At 55.6% G+C, this 18,484-nt stretch overlaps 1 protein-coding gene across 1 annotated transcript; it reads right to left on the bottom strand.

Annotated features, from left to right (window-relative positions):
* Positions 1–6,565: 6,565 nt before the first annotated feature.
* On the bottom strand, positions 6,566–9,225 carry IER5L (immediate early response 5 like). The gene has a single exon (XM_004463123.4). The coding sequence runs from the start codon at positions 9,033–9,035 to the stop codon at positions 7,836–7,838; it is 1,200 nt and encodes a 399-aa protein (XP_004463180.1). The 5' UTR covers positions 9,036–9,225; the 3' UTR covers positions 6,566–7,835.
* Between the last annotated feature and the right edge of the window lie 9,259 nt (positions 9,226–18,484).

Raw genomic sequence — 18,484 nt, 5'->3', positions numbered from 1 at the left:
AAAAAGTGACAGAACTATTTTCCTTCCTTCTACTGTCTCCTTCTCTACTTGTCCCGGTGTTTTTAAGTTGCTTCTTAAATGTGATTCTGGGTAAAGAAAAATTAAAATTTTCAATGATTAAAATTAATTTTACCATTCTTCTTTATATTGTAGAATAGTTTTAAATGCAAATATCAGAGCATGTAATTCATACATAGAATCCTTGAAATTACATAATTTGTATTTTGTGGCTCTTCCCGGAGGGTGCCTGGATTGGTCAGAAAATATAAATGCAAGCCAGGAAGGTTAGGAGGAGGAAGAAAGGACAACCCTGCTCCCAGGCTGGGGGCCAAGGAGACCCTCACAGTTATGTGACCCTTTGCCCACCGTCTTTGGACTTTGTTTGGGCCTATCAGCTACTGAGTGATCCTCCCACCAGGCACCAGGCTGATGTGCTGAACCCTGGCCAGTACTAGGGCCTTGGAAGTTCGAGCCAGGTGCTTCCCCTTCCCAGAGGCCCAAACACCCCAAACCATGGTAGAGGGACGACCTCCAAGGATCTCAGGACCTGGACTGGAGTTGGGGGAGCACCTAGACATGGTCTCTGGTTGGCCACCAGACATGCTGTGGTGCTGCCAACCCAGGGCAATGGGGGCCGCTGCCATGCCCTGTGACATGGCTGGCATGGATGTCCAAGCCCAACCGTCCCCAGTGCCTGTGCCCAGACCCCTGCGAAGGGTAGAGGATCTTTGTGGCCATGGGTTGGGAGCAGGGAAGAGGAGGCAGGCAGTGCCAGGGTGCCAGGAAATGGGGTGGTAGGTGGTCAAGAGCCTGTTCCAGGGAGATGGGGAGGTGGTGGGAGGTGGGACCTCAGGAGTTGTAGCTCAGAGCCCCTGGCACATGCTCTATTGTCCCATCAGCCTTCACTAATAAAATACACATTTAAAGATAAAAACATTAAGGTTTTCAAGATGGCAGCTGCAGAGCATTAAACCCCAAGCATGGGGTCCTTCTGAGCACAGGACCCTGTGAGACTGCACTGGTCTCATGTCCATGAAAATGGTCCTGGCCAGTGGACATTTTGCTCATACCACCAAGAAAACCTAGGAGGCCAAGGAGAGCAGAACGAGCAAGCAAACCCTGATGATATCACGTGAGCCTTGATTCCGCTCCATCGGAAGCTAAAACCCATGTGGACTTCCCAGTTACTGAGCCAATAAGCTCCCTTTTTGCCCAAGTTAGGTTTAGTTGAGTTTCTGAGTCCAAACAACATGGGCCCTGTGGAGGAGAGGGTCCAGGCCGGGGAATTTAGGTATCTTTCTTTGAGTTAAAGAATCTTGGAATTTGCCATCTGATCTGAAGGTCTGCAGGTCTGCAGGTCGCTTAGAGATCTCACTCTCATGGTTTCCATGTGGATCCTTTCTGTCCCCTTGTGTCAGGCCTCTGCGTCTTCCTTAGAACAAAGGGGAGCTTTATTCCCCAGCCTTCCAAGGTTTCCTCAGACTGGTCGATGTGGGTGCCAAAGAAGACCCTCGAGTTCCCCCACGGGGTGGAGGTGGGATGTGGAGTGTCCTGGGAGGCCGCTGGGAACTGGGAAGTGAGTGAGAAGCTGCAGGGGAGTGCTGGAGAAGCACCAGGAACTGACTGGGTGAGGGCCTCCCGGAGAGGAGTTTCAGACCCGTGGGGGTGGGCAAGGGCCTGACTGGGGAGGACAGATGGGGCAATACCTTCCCATCTGTCTTCCCTTTAAGCCACTTCCCCTCATTCACTTACCCCTTTATTCAATCCTACGGAAGTCTTAAACACCAGTGAGTAAATGTTGACTGTCAGGCACAGTCACCTCCCAGGGATTAACATTTTTTAAAAACCGGAGTGCCAATTTATGGGAAGATCAAAAAACCAATGAAGTTTACAGAACATTTCTTTTCTCCCCCAATCCTGGAGGAAAAAAGATCTTAATTGGTTTCTCTGGAGAAAAGTCAATCTTCTTACTTCTTCAGTCATCACTTGTGTTCAATAGGAAAACTTCCTTGCATTTTGCTAGTGAAAAGTTAATATCCAGGCAGAGTGGATGGGTGACACTGTGACAGCACTCGTTTATTGGGCACTTACCAGATCCTGGAGAAACCCCACTGCACAGGTACTCTTCAACGCATCTGCATCTTCGTTTCGCAGACAAGGAAATGGAGACTCCAAGAGGGGAACTGAAGAGCCCACTGTCTTCTAGGAAGCGGCCGAGATGGGTTTGTACTCAGGTCTGTGGCTCCAGAGATGGAGCTCTGAGGTGGGAGGGGCCCCTTCCCAGCTCCCTCATTGCTAGGACAATGGGTGGTGAGTGTAAGTGAGGGGAATCACTTCCGGGCCTCTCTAGCTCTCTTCCTCTGCTGTGGTGATTCTGGAAAGCTTGTGCTGAGATGGGAGCAGTCTAAGTCACCTCACAGAGGACAACTGCCTAGGAGAGTTGTCAGACTTAACCAGGCTTCGCTTGGTCAAGAAACAAATCTTTGTGGTATTAAGCCTCTGAGATTGGGGGTTAACTTGTTATTGCAGCATACCTTCTCATACACTGACTAATACAGCTGGCTCTCTCAGGTCTCAGCTCAAAAGCCACTTTCTTAAGGAGGCCCTCTCTGATCATCAAATCTAAAATGGTACTGCTGCCTCACAGCAGTCCTCTCTAGCCCATTTTCCTGTTTTTATTTTCCCATGACATTTCCCTAATTGTTTATTGATTTACTCATTTATTGTCTGTCTCCCCACTACAAATTAGTTCTGTGAGGGCAGGGCTCTTGTCTGTCTTGTTCACAACTGCATCCCTGGTGACTAGCACAGTGCCTGACATATATAATACACAATAAATATTTGAATGAATGAATGAGAGAAATTGGTAGATGATCATGCTCATGGGTACATGGGGACACTGACATTGCCACCTCCATTTTTCTAATTCTGACTGGACAGAAAGCCTCAGATCATCAGAAAGCTAGAGGCAATGCCTGCTCTTTTGACTTTCAGAGCATCGAAGCTGGTTAAGGACCTTTCTTTTCTCTCCCCAGATGAGGGAATATGGGCCTGTGTGGGAAGTGATTCATCCCAGGTCCCCAGGTAAGTCTGTGGCTGAGCCACAATCAGCCCCTGGACCTCCCAACTCCTCCTGGGCTGTTTCTACTGAGCTTTGCTGCCTCCTCTTTCATTTCAGCCCAAGTTGCAGAAAATATTTCCCAAGGACTTTGCCTCTTACCACCCACCTTGTCCTATAATCTAGGAACTCCGAGCAAATCATTCCATGACAGCTTGTGGGTAGGACTGGGTGGAGTCAGGGCTGGGGTCAGAGAGGAGAAAGAACAAGGGTCTTTCCAGGATGCCCCTTAGCGATCCTTGAGATGAGCTGGCCATTCTGGCTCACATTTCTCTCAATAAAAACAGAGAGCGGGAGGGAAAAGGCTGGTTAATCTAGGCTGGTTAATTCTGTTTCTCAAGGCCTGCCCCCGAAATGCTGAACCAGGTTGCTCTCCTCTCTGCCCCCTGGCACGCTGTACAGCCACCATGGCACTTGCCACCTGGCATTTTCTCTGAAAAATATAAAACAAGGATGCTAACGCAATCTACCTCACAGGGCAGCTGGGAAAATTAAGTGAGCTCTTCTGTAGAGAGGGCTTTGCTGCTTCTGTTCATCTGCAGTTGTCCCTTGCTGTGGTCAGCTCAGTGCTGTGCACAGGCCACGCACCAAGTGGGTGCTCTGGAAATGCAGGGTGAGGGAACGTAAGAGCCAAAAAGGTCCAACTCCCAGTGTGCATTGCTCCAGAGGGACACATGCAAGCACATGCACACACTCGCTCTTTCTCTCTGTCTCCGACACACACACACACACACTGAAGCACCCAGAGCCCACAGCATCCCCAGCCTCTGGCTTCTCTGGAGGGCAGCCTGCAGCTCTCTGAGCCTCTGGGCTGCCATCCCAGCAGCTCCACGTGGCTGGGAGCTCAGCTCGGAGTCTGGCTCAGCCCTACACCACGTATCAAGGGCAGCAGGACCTGCAATGTCCTAGGAGCGGGGAGGTGTGTGTGGGTGTGTGGGAGCTGGTTAACCTGGGGGTGTCAGGGACATGCTGGGAGCTCTTGCTTCTGGAGCTGTTGCTCTCTGGAGGCTTTCTCTTTTCACTCCCTGGGGCCCCCAGTCTCTTCCGATTCCTCCACTTGCCCAGGCAGCAGGCTCCCTCCCTGATGGGGGGCCCTTGGTGTACCTGACTCGGTCTTTTTACTGGAAAGTGAGGAGCTCGTCTGCGGACCTGGGTTGGACTCCCGGTTTTCCCGCCAGGCCTGGTCCCGGGTCTGGAGAACCCCTGTGGCCAGGTGTCACATGCCACTGCCACCCTCCCCTACCCCCAAGACACCCAGCCTTTCCTTGTGCTTTGCATGAAGCACCAGTCTTTCTATGCATTCTGGGCTGGGAGATTTGAGTGGTGTGAGGATACTGCTGAGAATATCATGTGTTGGGGACAGTGCCTATGGCTGGGTGTGGCATGCAGGGTAGTATTAGAACTATGCAGTGTGTTTCTGTTTTGCGTGGAGTGTCTTAGTGTGGGACATAGATTGCCAGTGGGTTGTGTTCTGGGTGACCGGATATTATGGTTAAGGCATTAACCTTTCGAATGCCTGCCCAAGGTCCTCAGACCCTGAAAAGATAAGGAGTAGGGGGAAGGCAACTCTTTTCTGTGTGCTCCAGAGGCCCACCATCCCCATCCCCGGGCTTCGCTCAATCGCAGTTTGCCTGGGTCTTGTCGCACAGCTAGGATCAGAAAACCTGGCAGAGAGGAGGACGATCTGGCACGGGGTCCAGCTGAATTCAGAGCTCTTATTTCTTAGCCCACGACGCACACCCGTTTGCCGGAGAGATCCCGGGGCTGGTATGGGAGTTCCCAAGGCCCTTGGACGGCCCCTTCGGGTGCCCAGCTCCACGCTCCCAACAAAGGGGGCAACCACGTGCCCCCTCCTCGACGCGGTCCTGCAATGGGGACACGCGCTGCCCGCAGCCCGGGTTTCCGCCGAGGTTGGGTCCCAGCGCCGCGGTTTCTCGCAGGTGGCGGCCCTGCAGCCCCCCGCAGTCCCCGCGCCCCCGCCCGGGGCAGCGCCTCACCCACTCCCAGCCGCAACCCTTGCAGCTGCCTCGAAGCGGCGCTAGGGGGAGCTGTGGCAACTGGCTTGCTGGATTGCTTCAAAACCATGCAGCGAACGGCTATTTCCTTAGTCTGGAAGGAAAAAAATGGGGAGGGGGTATACACACTGTTCCCCACCGCCAGCAGCCCAAGACTCTTCCCGTGGGAGGCCGAGGGAACACTGGAGGTGACGAGGTCTTTCCTCCCTGTAACTCGCGCCTCCAGAGATGCCCCTTTCCCCCCCTCCCCCGCCCCCGCGGACCTTCCGCCCTCCCCGCACCCCGCACTCCGAAGAGTGTTCACGAAAACTTCCCCTCGCGCGACACTGGGACTCTGAGCCGAGAGGGCTCCTGAGACTGGCTCGCGTCCGCCTCTCGAGTCTGGGGTCTGGCAGCCCCTCCTCTCGCCGCGGGAGGCAGGAAGGCTGGGGTGGGGGCGTCAGCCTCCCGCGGCGGAGGGGAGGCTCGCTCAGGAAGGGAAGGCGCAGGGCTGAGACAGAGAGACAGCAAAGGGGGAGACGGACAGAGACACTATTAACAGGGCAAGCTGTCGCTTCCCCCCATCCCCGCCCCCTCCCCTGCCAGGGCTTTCTTTCCTATCCCCTCTGTGCAAAGCTGGAACCGCCCCGTGCGCCCCCGGGCCGAGCCGCGGCTCCAGATGTGAACTGGGTTCCAGTGGGGAGAACGCGAGTTTCCTCGGGGCCTTGGCACATTCCCCCACTCTGAGGTCATTCCGTAGGTGGTCAGAGGGGAGAGCGCGCCTGAAGCCTTCCTGCCTGCATCCACTGGGGAGGGAAGAGAGGCGCGAGGGAGGGAGGAGAGGGGAGGGGCGCGAGGAGGGAGGGAGACGTCGCCAGCACACCACCAAGTGGCACCGAGCAGTGATAACAAACTCAACTTAAAAAAAAAAAAAAAGAAGAAAAAGGAAAAAAACTTCCCCAAGTTGCAGCCCGAGACTTGCCGACGTGCGGGCGGAGGCAAGGGGCGACTTGCGGACGTGCAGGCCGAGGCGAGGGGTGGGGAGTGTGGGTGGCCCAGGGGCCCCCAGGCGTCCCCCCGCGGCTCTCCTCCGCAGCCGAGGGCCCAGCCTCACGGCCTACCAGGCCCTGCGCCCCTGGCTGGGCAGGAAATCTGCTGGAGGCTGGCTCGGCTTCCTGCGGGAGACCCTGGGGGCGGTCGGTTCCCGCAGGGGGCTGGTCCCGCTCAGGAGTGGGAGCCCAGGAGGCCCGGAGGCTCGGGGCACTGGCTTCATCCCCTGCAACCCCCCATCCCACCCCCAGCCTTGCGGATGTGGGCAGATCCCGCCCGCCCCGGCCCCCGGAGAGCTGGGGTTTGCCTGAGGGGGGGGGTGTCTCCCCCCACCCCATCCCACCCCCTCCCCTCTATCTTCCCTGACATTCCCAGGCCGCTCTGAAAACAAGGCACCAGCATCCTCTGTAATCGACTTTTTATTAAGATTATAAATTTAAACAAATCATTTGAACAGTTTTACCCGGTGATATACAATTCAGTATGCACAAAAATACAGGGGAAAAGGGAGAAGGGCCGAGAAAGGAAGGGTTGGTAACTTGGTTTTGGGGTCCACATGGTGCTGATGGCAGAGGGCCAAAGGGACTGCAGACGAACCCCACCTTTTTACAACAAAAGGTTTTAAAATTAAACAAAATCTATCGAGCTGAAGACACAGACTGGTTTCCCAATGGCTCGAACAATGCTGGTTTCATGAAATGCAACCGAAGGCTGAACCAGGACAGTGCAACTTAGAAGAACACGCACAAACACCACATCTGACCAGGAACTTAGCGAAAAGTCTCCAACAGTCGGCGGCCCCGGCCCCTCCCTCTCCCCGGGCCGCGGGATCCAGGTGAAGGAATGGACTTCCTTTTTTGTTTAGTGAGGACCGCAGTGCTGGGCATGATGGGAAATGTAGTCCGCCGCGTCCGCCCCCCACCCCGTCCCCAAACAGTGTCCGAGTGTCGGGGTGTCCTGCGTCACCCCCTAGTCCAGGAGACGGGCGGGGGAGGGGGAAAGAACCCAGCTAGAGGGGCGGGGAGCAGTGGGGTTCAAGTCACCCGCCCCGCGAAGAAAAGAAAAAAAAGTTGAAGTGTTTTCATTTCTGCCTTCTCATTTTGAGAACTTTGGAGGCCGCCCCCAGAGAGGAAATGTGACCCAAACGTCCCTTTCGGAGAGAGTTTGCCTTTGTTTTTGCTCAGGATTTCACAAGACCCATCCCTCACCGCACGGAAGGGCTCGGGAGCGCCGAGCGCCGGGCTTCCCGAGTCTGACAACGGATTGGAAGCAGCGTCCGGGCCCCGCGCCCTCCTGTGCTGCGCCCCCAGAGCGCCCCGGTGGCTTGGGCGCCCTGTCTAGCTCGCGGCTGCCCGGCACCTCCTCCGGGCAGTAGCTCCTCTCTAACCACCACCGCAATCACTACAATAAAAAGAAGAAGAAAAAAAGAATAGGAAAAACACAAAGCATACTTAAATAGGCGCCTTTTCTCTTTGCAAAAATAAAGTCCAAGATCTTAGGTTTCTTTTTCTTTTTATTTTACAATTTATAAAACATCAGCCGCCTCCCCCTGCTCGTCCCAGCTCAGCCGCGAGGGGCCCGGCGCCCGCTAGCTCCCTTCTCTCGCCCCTTGGCCGAGTCTTTGTTTGGCCCTCGCCCCGCGGGGCCCCGGGGCCCCGCGCCCTCGGGGGTCCCTAGAAGGCGACAATGGCTCGAGTCCAGGCGCCGAGGCTGGCGAGCGCCTGCTTGGCGCACAGCTGCCCGTTGAGTGGCGGCGGCTGCTCGGAGGAGTCCGGCTGCCGGCTCACCAGCCCCGAGAAGCCCGAGCCGAAGATGGAGATCAAGTTTGAGATGTTGGGCGCGTCCGGGGACGAGTCTGGGCAGAAGTCCTCGAAACGGGCGCGCTTGCAGGGGGTGAACTGTGCGCCCCCGGGGGCTTCTGCCCCCAGTTCGCCGGGGTCCTCCTCGTCGTCCTCTTCCTCCTCCTGGCCCGGGTAGTACTTGCGCTTGCAGCCGGCGGCAGGCGCCAGGCCGGGTCCCGGGACGCCCTGGCCACAGCAGGGGCAGTGGGCGGAGGCGCAGCAGTCCTGGTGCAAGTAGCCGTTCTCCACCGTGGTCACCACGTGAGTGTCCAGGTCCAGCACGGTGGTCTGACTGCTGCAGTGCACGCCGAAGTCCGAGGGGGCCGGGTACGCGCCCCGGTAGAAGCCGGGAGAGGCGGCGGGGGCCGGGGAGGCAGGCGGGGAGGCGGCTGCGGCCGGAGCGGCTGCCCCTGGGGACGCGGAGGGCGCGGAGCAGGCGGCCGAGGCGCGAGGGTCCCGCGGACAGAGCGCGGTAGGCGCGGGTGGCGGGAGCGGCGCAGGACCCGGCTGCAGCGGCTCCAAGGGCTGCCCACGGTGGGGCGCGCCGTGCGGCGGCTGGAGCGCGGCGCACCCGGGCAGCTCCGAGAGCGCCCCCGCGCAGCCCGCGGGCGCCCCGGCCGCCGCGCAGCCCCTGGGCGCCGGGTGCTGGTGCTGGTGCAGCTGCTGCTGGAGGTGCAGCTGGTGGAGCTGGTGGAGCTGGTGCAGCTGGTGCCGGGCGGCCGGCTCGCGCGCCTCGGCGTCTCCGCCGCCGCCAAGTTGGAGCGGGCCGAAGTCGGCCGCGCTAGCCGGCATGCCCGGTGCCGCGTACGCGAGGTGCTGGAGCTGGTGGTGGGGCGGCTGCTGCTGCTGCTGTTGCTGGCGCCGGTAGAGCTCGGCGTAGCGCTCGCTCAGGTAGAGCTGGCGCGCGTTGCGGAGCACGTAGGACACGAGGAGGTTCTTGTGCAGCTTGATGCCGCCGCGCTGGGTCCGGGAGCTGTGGATCTTGCGCAGGGAGATGCTGATCAGGCTCTGGGCGTCCAGGGCGCACTCCATGCTCCCGCGGAGACGGCGGCGGCGGTAGCCGCCGCCGTTGCTGCTGCTAATGCCGCTGCTGTTTCTACTTCCAGCTGGCCTCCGGGGCGCGCCGGGGAGGGGAAACCGAGCCTAGGTCAGCGGGTCGGCTGCGCTCCGAGAGGCGCCGCCACCATGCGCTGCGCACCACCCGCGGAATCGTGCTCCCCAGACGGCGCCAAAGCAATGAGCCTCGGCCGGCCCCGGCCCCAGCTATTTAGCCGGCTGCTCGGGCCCCGCCCCATACCAACCGAGCCAATAGGGGCAGCCAGAGCCTCCCGAGTGACAGACACTGCCCGCCCCGGAGCCAGCCGGCTGGCCAATCAGACCAAGGCGGTTCCTTTGTGCTATTCAAATACCGAACGGACCCTGGGCCGCCAACGCCGCCGCTGCCTCGAATGTTCTCCTGGGGCCGCCGCGCCGTGGTGGACTCGGAGCCGCCGGGGCCGCCGTTTGCAGTATGGGTCGCCTCGCAGCGGCCGCGTTGGATCCCACGGCCGCCTCGGCCTTCGTTCCTGGCAGCCGGGTTCGGCTCACCTGCGTGCCGCGGCGACAGGCTCCACCCCCTTCCCCTCGGCTGGGCCTCACCTGCGGCAGGTGCGCGCGGCCCCCCGCTCCCGGCCACGCGGCGCCTCTTCCTTCTCACCCTGCGGTCCTCGGGAATACCCGAGGGACCCGAAGCCTTTGCAGGAGGCTAGGGGGGCCTCCGGCTTAACACTGGAGGCCCCTCAAGGGAGAGAGGTTTGTGGTACCCTCAACTGCAGAGAATGTAGGGCCTGACTCCTTGGCTTTTTGGCCGGGGGGCCTCTGGGCAATCGCAGGGGAGGGCCGTCCTCCCCCATTTGTATGACAGGAAAAAACAAGATATCATGACTTTTGGTCTTCTCTGATCTAGAAGGCTCGGAAGCATGCCCACAGAGCCCATGGGCTTCCAACCAGCCCAGGCCCAACGGCGTTCTAAGAGCAGGGCGCTGAGTTTCCTATCACCAGTTCTGTAACCTTTCCTTTCCTGCCGACCTAAATAATAATGACAATAGGTACTATTATTATGTGCCTAGTATGGGGCAGACCCATGACGAGAACACTCTGAATTCCTCATGAGAACCATTTGCAGAAGAGGAACCTGGAGCTTAGGGAAGCAGCTCACTCTTAGGGAATCGCACGGCTGGGAAGGGGCAGAGCTGGGACCCTGCGACCCGGCCAGGTGTGTGAGACGCAGAGGCGACGTGAACCCCAAGGGCCAAGGAACTCGCCCGCTTAACCTTTGCTGGCAGTTTTCCTTCTTATCCTGAACCATCCAAGGGACACCTCCTCCCAGCTGGGGACTCTCAAGACCACGGCGGGACATGAGGGGGGCTGACTGACTGCTGCTCTGGGAGGGGGTGTCCCGGGTGCCCAGGCAGCTCCTGAGGCGCCTTGCAGAGTTCAGGTTTGCCCGTGGAGGGGATCCTAGGGTTGGCTCTTGAAGGACAAACTAACAGGCTTCCTGGAACTGTGAGAGATTAGCAAGGACCTTGTGGGGGCTGGGGTGGGAAGAGGCATGGGGAGCAGACCCCCCACTGTCTCACACCCTCCTGGGGTTTCCTCTGAATCTTCTCCCTTCTTTGGAAAAGCATCTCTGTTTTCCTCAGCATCTAATTTGTCCCTCGGCTGGAGTGAGGAGACCTCATCAGCCCATCCTGCAGTTTCACTTTTTGAGTTTCCCTCTAGCCTTTTTTTTTTTTTTTTTTTTCTAGGAGGTATCAAGGATTGACCCCAGGACCTCATACATGGGAAGCAGGTGCTCAGCTACTAAGCTACACCTGCTCCCTCCCTCTAGTCTTTTTTAAATTTTTTTTAATTTTAAAAATTTATTTCTCTCCCCTGCCCCTCCCACCCCCGTTGTTTGCTTTCTGTGTCCGTTCACTGTGTGTTCTGTGTCTGCTTGCATTCCTGTCAGGCAGCACCAGGAAACTGTCTCTTTTTTTTTGTTGCGTCATCTTGCTGCGTCAGCTCTCTGTATGTGCGTTGCCACTCCTGGGCTGGCTGCGCTTTTTTCATGTGGAGCGGCTCTCCTTGCGGGGCGCACTCCTTGTGCAGGGGGCACCTCTATGTGGGGGACACCCCTGTGTGGCAGGGCACTCCTTGCGTGCGGCAGCACTGCGCATGGGCCAGTTCACCACACGGGTCAGGAGGTCCTGGGTTCCAAGCCCTGGACTTCCTATATAGTAGGCAGACGCTCTATCAGTTGAGCTACATCTGCTTCCCATCCCTCTAGTCTTAAGAAGTCTTAAGGTTTGTTTCTTCCAACAATTTTTCAGCACCTATTCCATGACAAGCCTCAAGAGTGGAAACAGAGTTAGGGGGCATTTACCCTTTTTTCAGATGAAGACATTTCAGCACTGAAAACTGAAGTGACTTGCCCAAGGTCACGCAGCTCTGTCCAGCTCCACATCCTCTGTTCTGTCCTTTTTGTGCAGTCTAAGAACAATCTCAAACCAGTCTGAGCCCCCCTGACCAATTGTACCTCTCCCAGGGTTGAAATTTTAGGGGGAATTCCAAGAAAGGGCATCTTACTTTGGGTCAATTTGTGATCTCTTGGCAAAGACATAGAATCATGGAATTGTTCATATGTAGGAATCAAGATATTTTATTTCTTCCCCTTACTTCCCCAGGGCCTGTCTTGAAGACACCCAGTGGCTTTATTTATTTATTTTTGAAGTTCACCTGTGAGGCATCACCAGCATATGGAGGGCCGGGTGGGAGGTGGGGGTGTACCTTATCCAGCTTTTCACCTGTGAGGACTCAGGTATGCAAGTCAAGCCTGGCTCATTGCAAGTGCTCAAGAATGTATTAATCATGCTGATTTCGGCCCTCTACTCTTTCCTTGCCCATATTTGTTGAGGAAACTAAAACTCAGAGTTTATGTACCTTGCTCAAGGTCATGCAGCCAGGACATGGTGCAGCCAGGTCTGAACCCAGGTCTGATTGTTTCCAGGACCACATCTTGCTCTAGGTTCTTGGAAATATTCTTCTTGTTTCCCCAGTGTGTGGTGCTGGGTCCAGTTCTCAGGGTGAACCTTGCCCTGGTTTGACTGACACCCATCACTTTCCTGCCAACTGCTCTGAGACCAGGACCTGCAGGAGCCCACCAAGAAACAACTATCAGTTATAACTTCAGTTTGTCATTCACAGTTGTCTACAGACAGTCTTGGAGCTGTAACCTAAAATGTGGCCCTGGGAGCCTAGATGGGGATGGTTAGGGTTGGAGGTAGATTCCTCAGCTACAGGTTGGTGGGCTGGAGAGCCAGGCACCTCATCTGGCAGCTCTTTGGGAACCTCCCAACCATCCCCCTCCCAAATCAATCTCTGCCACCAGGCAAGTTTCCCCCCACCCCATGGTTCCCTCATCTGTTTTGCTTGTTGGTTTTGCTTTTGGTTTTTGCTCGTTGTCCGCTCATTGTCTGTTTTTTTTTTTCCCTTTAGGAGGTATGGGGAACCAAACCCAGGGCTTCCCATGTGGGAGGTGGGTGCTCAGTTGCTTGAACCGCATCCACTTACTGCTCATTTTTTTTTACTTAGTGTCTGCTTATTGTTTTTTATTTTCTTGTTGCCTGTTCGTTGTTTTTGCTTGATGTCTGCTCGTTATTTGTTTGTTTTCTTTAGAAGGTATCAGAAATTGAATTCAAGATATCCCATGTGGGAGGTGGGTGCTCAATTGCTCAAGCCACATCCACTCCCACCAGGTGATTTTTGAGCACTGCTAATGTCCTCTCATATCTGGGTCCGACCAAGAAGTAGTCAAGCATATTTGCTTCTCTGAGCTGTCTGGGGCCCATACTCACTTGGTCTACCCTCATTTCCAAGAATTGGGGGGTGGGAGCAGATGTGGCTTAAGTGGTTGAGCGCCTCTTCCCAAATGGGAGGTCCCAGGTTCAGTTCCTGGTCCCCAGTACCTCAAAAAAAAAAAAAAAAAAAAAAATTGAGGGGCAGGCTTGAGGAGAGGGCTAAACAATTGTCTAACATAATAAAAACCCTTGATCATTTTTGGGGTGGCCTGAGTGGGGGGAGTTGCCACAGCTGTTGTAAGAAAACACTTGCTGAAGGAGGTAAAGAAACAGTTGGACTATTTGTTGCCCCCTGGGAGCAATGGGGCTTGCAGGGAACATAGTAGGAATTTACAAGTGTTTATGGATGGGTGTGTCACCTCTGAGACTTCTGTTCTGGTGCACAGGACTCAGGATACCGTAAGGGAGACTGTTCAGGGCAGCAAGTGTGAATGTGTGTACGAGAATGTGTGTATGTGTGTGAGGAGCAGAGTCCAAGTCAGCGATGGCTTCTTGGGATGGAAGATTGGCCTTATTTGTCTGGGCACCTGAGAAAGATTGGGACACTCAACTTTCCCCCAGAGCTGGGAAGATTACATCTGGCATTGCTCCCTGGAGGAAGTTAATTAATGCTTAAATATTTACCGAGTGTCTGCTGGGGCAGCAGGGAGCAGGGCGTGGAACCCCTGGGGACCCAGGCTGCCATCAAGCCCCAGGTGGTGCTCACCCCACACCAGAGCAGTTAACACCTCGCCGCTTGGGACAAGTGCCACATCTGCCCCATGGACATAGGTCACCCAGGCTCAGAGGAGGGTGAGGTGGCTAGGAAAGGTTCAGCGTGGTGGGCTCAAATGATGGATTTGGGAGGAAGGCATGGGCCTGACCCTGGGGATAGAGGCCAAAAACGCACCTCAATTGGGGGCGTTATGTTGGGGTGAGTAAATGAAGGGGAGAGAGATTTTGGATTCGTGCATTCATTCGTTTGCTCATTTGCCCAAGTGGTATTTCCAGAACCCTACTCTGGAGTCCCAGGGGATAGATCAGGGAAGGGGTATGACCCTGCCCTCAGGAGGCCCAGTTCAGAGGGAAGCAGTATAAGTAGCCTGGACAATACAGTGATACTTCTGTGATAGGAAGCACAGGGCTGGAGGAGGGCAAGGGAAGGGCCCCAGAGCAGGTCGGGAAGGCTTCCCAAGGGAAGCTGAGGCCTAGAGGCCAAGGAGGGGAGGGGCTTTCCAGGCAGAGAAACAGCACAGCAGGGCCCAGTGCACAGTAGCTTCTCCAGAAATACTGTAGAAAAGCAAATAAATGAACATAAGTATACAAAAGACAGAGGTGCCATCACTGTTAGAATCAAAAGGGCCCTGGAGACCAGGCTACCCCCCCAACACACACACATTTCCAGATGGGTAAACCGAGGTCTTCCTCAGAGAGCAGGAGGGCTGTGCTCAGGGTGGTTGTCCAGAGCTGTGACTGGATCCCAGGCCCCCCGCCCCCCAGGCCAGCCTCGACCTGCCCCAGGGTGCAGACATCATGGCTTGGAACGTGGGCCTCTCTGTGGGGACTGAGATCTGGTGCCGCAGGTGTGACAGGGAAGGTGACGGCACGGTCGACCGTAGGAGACACCATTGAGTCCTCTCCAAGGCTGCTGGGATGTGGGAGACCTGCTTTGGACAAGGCTGTTCTGTGCCTGCCAGGTGCTGGGGAGTGCAGTGGGGGTCCCGGAGCTGGCCAACTCCTCGGAACTGGTGTTCTGTCACTGTCCTAGATGGAGGTTAATGACCCACAAAGGTCTGTGTTTGCCCAGTGCAGTCCTGGGCAACAGGCCCAGTGCCCAGAAAGACATTGTGGTCCCTGGCGTAAAGGACCTGGTGTGTAATGAAAAAGGTGAACAGCAGCCTGAGCCTGCTGAGCTCCCGTGCCGGGCGCTGGCCAAGTGCTTCCCACGGGCTTCTCCCTGAGTCCCCACAAAAGGCTGATTTGGTTATAATCCCTATTTTATGGATGAAGCAACTGAGGGACAAAGAGCTTGGGGGACTTGCCCAGGATTGCGCAGCGCGGAGTTGAGATGCCAGTCCCAGGGCTCCGGGGACGCTTTTCTGCTCCCAGAAGTACTACGAGTAGCAGGGGAGACATGGAGACCCCACTTGATTCCTGGTCCTTGGTCTTTTTGTACTTGAGACAGAATATGCATGGGACCGATGTGCTCTCTCAACTGCGGTCCCTGCCCAAGCACCTGAAACAGATACGTGTCCATTCATTCATTCACTCATTCAGTGATAACCATGGACTGAATGCTGGCCAATGTGCAGGGCTCCGTGCTAAGCCCTGGGGGGAACACCCGGCAGATCTCCTAGCCCAGGGCAGGGCTGAGTTTGAGGGATGCTTTCCATCTCTGGGCCAACTCCAATTGATTAGTACTGTCTGCCTGGAGCCCTGGGTTGGAAGGGATTTGGCATGTGACCTAATTGATTAGTGATGTCTACTAAGGGTTCGGCTGGGAGCCTTTGTGCAAGCCTGCTGGTAGCTACCCCAGCGCTTTGGACACCGAGGGTGGTCTAGGGGACAGAGTGGGGACTGGGAGTCAGGAGAAACAGGTTCTAGCCCCAGCCTCCCTTGGGCCTCAGTTTCCTCACTTGTACCTCCTTCTTTAGTACCTTCATGTGGTACTATGAACATCAAAGCACTTGAAAGCGCTTTGAAAAGTTGAGGGAGAATGGAACTGTGAAGAGGTTAGTATTGAAATGGGAAGCTTCCCCCCTTTCTTCTCCTTTTTCAGATTTGTCTCTGGCCTCTTTGTGGGCCAAGGCGCCCCTCTCCAGAGATCCTGGGCAGGCCAGAGTTAATCCTGGACCGGCCCTGGGTGGGTGGGTGAGGGAAGCTCAGTGGCTCCTGGCTCCGGGTTGTTTTTATAACTCACTTAGTGCAGACCTTTGTCCTCTCACTGGGCTCAGCTGGGAGTTCCCAAGAACTGAGAAGTTCCTTGGATCTTAGGAACCTTAGGGTCCTTTTTTCACGGAGTGATGGGAGCGGTGCGTGTGCACCTCTCCCCCACCTCCCCATCCAGTACGTGGTAACTAGAGACACCATTGTGCCAGGCACGGGGCTGGCTTTAAGGCGGAATTTCTTCATCATTTCTCAAAACTGTCCAACCGGGTTGATAGTGTCATCACCCCCATTTTACAGAGGAGGAAGCAGGCACCCAGAGAAGCGAAGGTCTGCTCCAGGGGCCGCACGGGGCTCCCGGCCGCTGCGCGGGGGGCCTGGTCCCAGCCGGCTCTGCCTCCGCCTCGCCCTTTGGTTCATTTCTTCACTCATCCTTTCACGCTCTCACAAATATTTATTAAGTGCCTACTGTGTGTCAGCTGCTGTATCAGGCCCTAAGACCACAGCCGTGTGTGGCCTTCCTTATGTTCCAGACAGGAAACAAACAATAAATAAGTAAGCAGATAAATAGACAAGATTGCAACGGGGGCGATCAAGGAAATAAGCAGGGCTTCGTGAGGGGATTAGAGGGGGGACTCACTGGGCAGGGGGTTCCCAAGCCCCCGCCCTCCCCGCGCCGGTCTCCTTGGCCTCCCTCCCGGTCCAAGCCCCTCCTTGCTCAGCCCAAACCCTCCAGCAGTCTGCTCTGAAGCTCAGGCTGCTCTCGTGTCCCTCTCGCTCCCCACAACTGGTGAATTTTTAATGCTGCTTACACAGAACAAAGCAGAGTTTTTGTTTTTGTTTTGAGAACATTTCTCAAAAACTCATTTCTTGTGTGTGTGTGTGTGTGTGTGAAGAGAGAGCGAGCCCAGTGAGTACCAGTTCTCTGTCCCTGGTTCATCTCCTGAGCTCCGTTTTCTTTTTGATTAATTTTTTGAATGGCTCCAGTAGTTCTTCTGTTTGAGACCTTGTGTCTGGTGAAAGGGAACCAGGCAGGGCCTTTGGCATCCATGTCCTCTGTGAGGATGCAGGCTCTAGCATCACCTTTGTCATACAGGTGAGGATGTCTTGGCTCCGAAACAGGATGACGCTTTCGAGCAGGGTCTCCCTGCTAATGCCTGGTGGGGTGGAGGCAGATGTCACCCCTGGGCCTCCAAGCCAAGCTCTTCCCACTGCCCCGCACTGCCTGCCCATCGCCCACACTGGAGCTTGGGCCTAAGCGAGTTGTCCGAAGTTGCAGCTCTGGCCTCAGAGGGGGTAGAAATGAGGGAGGAGAACCAGCCTCTGACCACAAAGAGGCTGCTACTAACCTGGCTGAGAGGGAGAGGAAGAGGCCCTCATCTTAGCCTGTTTATTGAGCATGTACTGTGTATGAGTCATTCGTTTTTTTTTTTTACATGAATCATCTTGCTGAGTCCTCATGCTAGGACCATAGGCTTGAGCTACTTTTTTTTTTTTTTTAAGATTTATTTATTTTATTTCTCTCCCCTTCCCACCCCCTGCCCCAGTTGTCTGTTCTCTGTGTCTATTTGCTGTGTGTTCTTCTTTGTCCGCCTCTGTTGTTGTCAACGGCATGGGAATCTGTGTTTTTTTCTTTTTGTTGTGTCATCTTGCTCTGTCAGCTCTCTGTGTGTGGCGCCATTCCTGGGCAGGCTGCACTTTCTTTCGCGCTGGGCCGCTCTCCTTATGGGGTGCACTCCTTGCGTGTGGGGCTCCCCTATGCCGAGACACCCCTGCGTGGCACGGCACTCCTTGTGCGCATCAGCACTGCGCATGGGCCAGCTGCACACGGGTCAAGGAGGCCCGGGGTTTGAACCGCGGACCTCCCATGTGGTAGACGGGCACCCTAACCACTGGGCCAAGTCTGCTTCACCTGAGCTACTTTTATTATCATTCCCAATTTGCAGACAAGGAGGCTGAGGTTCAGAGAGGTGAAGTGATTGGAATCTCATCTGGTCCGCCTCCAGGGCAGGCTTTTTAAACTCAAACACCTGGGGCAAGGCAGCACAGGAAGAAGGTGGCTTCGGGGTAGCTCTGAGAGATGAGGCTCCTGCCCATCTGTGTGAATCTGTGGCTCTCTGAGGCTGCTCTGGTTTGCCATTTTAGCTTGATTTCATGGGTTTCTAGAACTCTGGGTTGGGGGTGGGGGTAGATTGCTCCATTGCTGTGCCTCTAGGGACAGCTGTGACTGTCCCAGCCTGGGATCTTGCCCTCCCTTGCAGCAAGGTCTCCCCTTAGTTCTTGGGTTCCCTGCTTGGCAACGTAAGAAAATGGGAGTGATTTTTATAAAGGACACTGGTATGCCGTGTGCCCTGATCTGCTGCAATAACAAATAAGTCCTGAAATCTTAGAGCCTTGACTCAATAATAAAAGTGTCTTTCTTTCTCATGTTGAAGTCCAGGGTGGGTCAGGATCCAGGCTCCGCCCATTGCGTGGTTCCGCCACTCAAAGAGTCTTTTGCCTGCTGAGGAGCAGTTGGTGGAGATTTTCTCCAGGGTGTGGGTGTATGAGGCGGGTGCTTTAAGGCAAAGGCATTCCTCCCTTCCATTGGCCAGAACAGAGTCACGTGACACCACCTAGCTGCCCCGGGACTGGGAAAAGTAGTTCTTGTGGGCTGTGGAGTTAAACGATTCACTTCAGTGAGCACAGTTGTTCACTGACCCAAAGGCCTTGAAAAATGCAAAAGAGGAGCCTTGACCA

Source organism: Dasypus novemcinctus, chromosome 8 (assembly GCF_030445035.2).
Source record: "Dasypus novemcinctus isolate mDasNov1 chromosome 8, mDasNov1.1.hap2, whole genome shotgun sequence".
NCBI lineage: Eukaryota > Metazoa > Chordata > Mammalia > Cingulata > Dasypodidae > Dasypus > Dasypus novemcinctus.
The sequence above is the reverse complement of the archived record's forward strand: the minus strand, read 5'-3'. Positions and strand labels throughout refer to the sequence as shown.

Coding starts and splice junctions, on each gene's coding strand:
- IER5L (XM_004463123.4), bottom strand. CDS start 9,035: ATGGAGTGCGCCCTGGACGCCCAGAGCCTGATCAGCATCTCCCTGCGC.